General features: G+C 39.7%; 1 protein-coding gene across 1 annotated transcript; it reads left to right on the top strand.

Annotated features, from left to right (window-relative positions):
* The first annotated feature begins 349 nt into the window (after positions 1 to 349).
* Positions 350 to 2,148, top strand: LOC110423390 (uncharacterized). Its single transcript, XM_021437611.2, has one exon. It carries the CDS (start codon positions 483 to 485, stop codon positions 1,776 to 1,778), a length of 1,296 nt encoding a protein of 431 aa, XP_021293286.2. The 5' UTR covers positions 350 to 482; the 3' UTR covers positions 1,779 to 2,148.
* The last annotated feature ends 1,804 nt before the right edge of the window (positions 2,149 to 3,952 follow it).

The raw sequence follows: 3,952 nt of genomic DNA, 5'->3' as shown, positions 1-3,952 counted from the left end.
AAATCGGATTTTTAAAAGACAAAAAGCCCATATTAATAAAATGATTAAATACTTACTAATAAATTAAACAGAAAATATTAAATTTATAGCAGCATAGTGAAGACTTAAGTGCAAATATTGAATAAAATAATCACAACCCTCTAATTTATGCAAGGTTGGCCCAGTGGAAGATCCTCGTCGTTACTCTCTCTAATTAAAAACCTATTTTTGGGAATTTTGTGTGTGTATGTACAAAGTGCATGAAACAATACATATAAAGTCGGTTTCTATGCCTCTCCCCTTCCACTTGTTTACTATAAATACAAGCGTATGCTGCGCTGCTCCTCCACATTCCAGGTGCCAAGCCCCAGAGTCCTGAACCCAGAAACCACCCGAGAAAGGAACCTTTCTCTTTTTTCTTCATCTCTCTCCCTGTGATTCCTTCTTATACCTTTTCAGTTGTTCTGTGCGTTGTTTCAAGTGCTGCTGGCAAGATTTACCAGATGGAAGAAGCATTTAGACGACTGAATGGCATCACTCATGTGCCTGATCCTGACCTGCGAGACTCCATCACCGGCAATCCAAAGAAGTGCGCCGCCGCAACCACAACCGCGACCACCGTTACCCCCACGACAACCACCACCACCACCACAACAACAACAACAAACAAGAGGTCTCTCAAAGAAAATGGTGGCCCTGGTGGGACCATGAGGTACCGTGGGGTCCGCCGCAGGCCGTGGGGCCGTTACGCTGCTGAGATTCGAGACCCACAGTCCAAGGAGAGGCGGTGGCTTGGCACTTTTGACACAGCCGAGGAGGCTGCGTGCGCCTACGACTGTGCGGCTCGAGCCATGCGTGGAATCAAGGCTCGAACCAATTTCGTTTATCCTGCGACTGAGCCGCACTCCGCCAACGACCATTTTCTTCCTCCGTTCAACTTCACCAAGCAATCACAGCCATCCATCAGGGATCTTAACACCACCCGTCATCAGTTTGGGCACTCTTCTAATTGGTCATCGTTTGCTAACCCTCATGTGGGGGACTTCTCCGGTGGTTCTGCGCCTCAAAGAAATGCTTCTCTGAATATGCTTTTATTACGTGACCTCTTGAATTCGTCTTCAAATTCTTCTCTACACGCGCCTCCTCATTCTTTGGTTGATCAGTTTCCATTCATAAATGGAACTTCTTCTGCTGCTTCTTCTTCTACTACCTTCTCAACTCCTAGCTCTTTGCCTGGTGGTACTTTGTTGAATTCCTCAACCATCGCTACTCTACGGGCAAACGACAACATCACTGGTTCTTTCATAGGCTCTACTATGACTCTTCCTCTCAAAGGAAACAATTCAAGCCATACCACAGGTGTGCCTGCTATGTCAACTTGTCAAGCTGAAGGTATGGAATTCTTCGCGCAGGAGCCTTCTGATTCTGGCTTGTTGCAAGAGATAATTCAAGGGTTTTTACCAAAACCCATGTCAAAGAAATCTGATGATTTGGCTAGAATCTCAAATTGCGCCCAAGATTCCACCGTTCCACCGGTATCCGAAATGTCATTCAGTCAGTCGCTGAGCGGGTTGAAGAAGGAGACTGAAAACGAGCATTTAGGTTTTTATATTGATTACCAGGGGGTTCCTCATCAGCAGTTTGAGAGTTTCAATGGAATTTCAGGTTCCCAAGTGGTGCCTTACGGTAATGAGGTGGCAGTGAACCATCTACAGTTGGGTGAAGACTGCATGTTGGATGATATCTTTCAGTACCCAGATTTACTGGGTGCCTTAGCAGCTAGGGTTCAAAATGCTTGAGCCCGTCACAATGCAAGTGTGAAAATCAACGAGTCAAGTTGTGGGGTTCTCTTTTGTTGACATAAACTAGATGCTGAGTTTAGGACTTTTGCAGTCTAGGTTCAAGTGATTAGGTACTTTGATGGAGATTAAAATCATCATGTTACCAATTGGAAGATTAACTTATATAGTTATATGATATGATATAATCATATTTACTTAGTAGTTTTATTATAACATGTGATTTTATGTGATCCCTTAGACTACGTAATCTTCTTTACTTTTCTCTGATTTACATATATATGTTGTATCGTCTGCTCTAGCATTGGAAACAATAAAAAGAATCGAAAAAAGTGAAAAGTGTTTCTACTTTAGTAGAAGCACGTTCTGAGTTATGTTTCTCAATCTGGTCGCTAGCTAGCTTAATCTGCGTTGACCTTGGAACTCAGAAGGAAAGGCCTGTATTTGTCCGGCTTTTGGGTTCTACGTTTCTCGTTTAAACAATAAAAAGGCATTGGTTAAGGATCTCTGTGGATATTCTTTTCTTTTGTTTCCTTGTGAGTTTCGCAAACCAAAGCGTGAAACAATCCAGGTGTAGACCTAAAAAAGGGTTATGAGAAACTTTTGCGTTCCCTGAAAAGTCGTGTGTCCAGGGAAAGAATAATCTCTGAAAAACTAAGACAAAGGCGAGCCCCCGGGAACTGTCACGTATGGTCTTTGGAGTATGATCCTGCGCTTCTCCTACTTGCACTGGCTCCATCTGCCGAGTTAACTATCTCGGATTTAAGTGACGATCAAAGTTTTATTGTTCATAATTTTCGTTTTCTCCCACAATTGGTTGTTAATGGGAAATGTAGATAACCATTACGTTCTATAAATAGGAATAGTACCAGCAAAGATTTTCAAAGAAAATCTTGAACATGATGGTGATCACTGTCATGTTTATTTCAAAGAGGTTGTCGTGCAGGGAGTTCGATCAGAATGATAATGGTGATGAAAACCCGCATGAAGGTGCAAAAGGTTATCGCATTACTTTCTTAAATTGGCCATACTTGCCTGATAAATGAAAACGCGTTGATCAGGAAGGATTATATTGTATTCCAACCATGAACGTGTGACTTATTTCAACTTCTAAAAAAGGAAAAATATCCAGTTTTCAGTTCCCCTCCTTTCCCTCTCCGACTACTTCTTTTTGTCAGAAATAGGTTTTCTCGTCCGGCGAATGGAGGATTCCCAAACAACTTAATTTCTTTTGGAGATGTATAAATCTCAATTTCCTCAAAAAGCCCTTTCTTTTTCTGCTCTCAAAACTCACTGCAAACTTCTACTGTCTTTCGATGAAAACCGAATCATACTATTCTAAAACCCTACGGGCAGGTAATCCGTCTCCTTCAGAACCTTTTCTTTCTCAAGAAAATCTTGATGGCTTATCTCCAATTCCACCTTTTATGGCCGATTCTTTATTTGGTTCTTCATCAGTTTCACAAATGACCCTTGATGCTCTTGATATTAAAACCTTAATTGAAGATGCCATCGAAGAAGAAACCGTAGCCAATGCCGTTTGTGTGAGGCACCATCAGCAAATGATGGGTTTTCATTAAGTTCTCCACCACCGTCCCCTTCCTTCTTCTATGGAGAATTGGTCTTTTAATTTTAATAGAAGCAGTAAAAATAAATAAATAACATGTAAGAGAGAAAAATGAAAAGACAAGTGATGAGATTAAAAGTTTTAAATTTTTGTCTTGTTAATAGGGGAAATAGATATTAATCAAAAATGAAAAGCCAAAACAATTACATCATCTTAGGCAATGATATGCTTATTTTGTTTGTAAATAATTTAAAAATAATATTAGGAGAAACATAAAAATATGTAAACTTAAAGAAAATGTATCATAATTCGTTACCATCCAATCAGACACATATGTTGATTTTATGAAAAAATAAAAATAATAAAATAATCTCAATGTCGTTGAAATAACGCCTTCATAAATCTCAAGATATTAATATTTGGATTCAAATGATAATGATTAATTTTACTTAGTTTGAATATAGGGATAACATAATATTCGATAAATTATTACTATTAGTACAAAGTAGACACATGCCAAAAATTTCTACATGGAGAACGGAAGAGGGCACCAGCAAAGGGTAGAGGATTTTTGTTCGAATGGTACTGAAAAGATGTGAGAATTTAG

The sequence above is a fragment of the Theobroma umbraticum genome, unplaced genomic scaffold (genome assembly GCF_002168275.2).
Source record: "Theobroma umbraticum cultivar Fairchild unplaced genomic scaffold, ASM216827v3 scaffold_20.0, whole genome shotgun sequence".
Classification (NCBI taxonomy): Eukaryota; Viridiplantae; Streptophyta; class Magnoliopsida; order Malvales; family Malvaceae; genus Theobroma; species Theobroma umbraticum.
The sequence above is the reverse complement of the archived record's forward strand: the minus strand, read 5'-3'. Positions and strand labels throughout refer to the sequence as shown.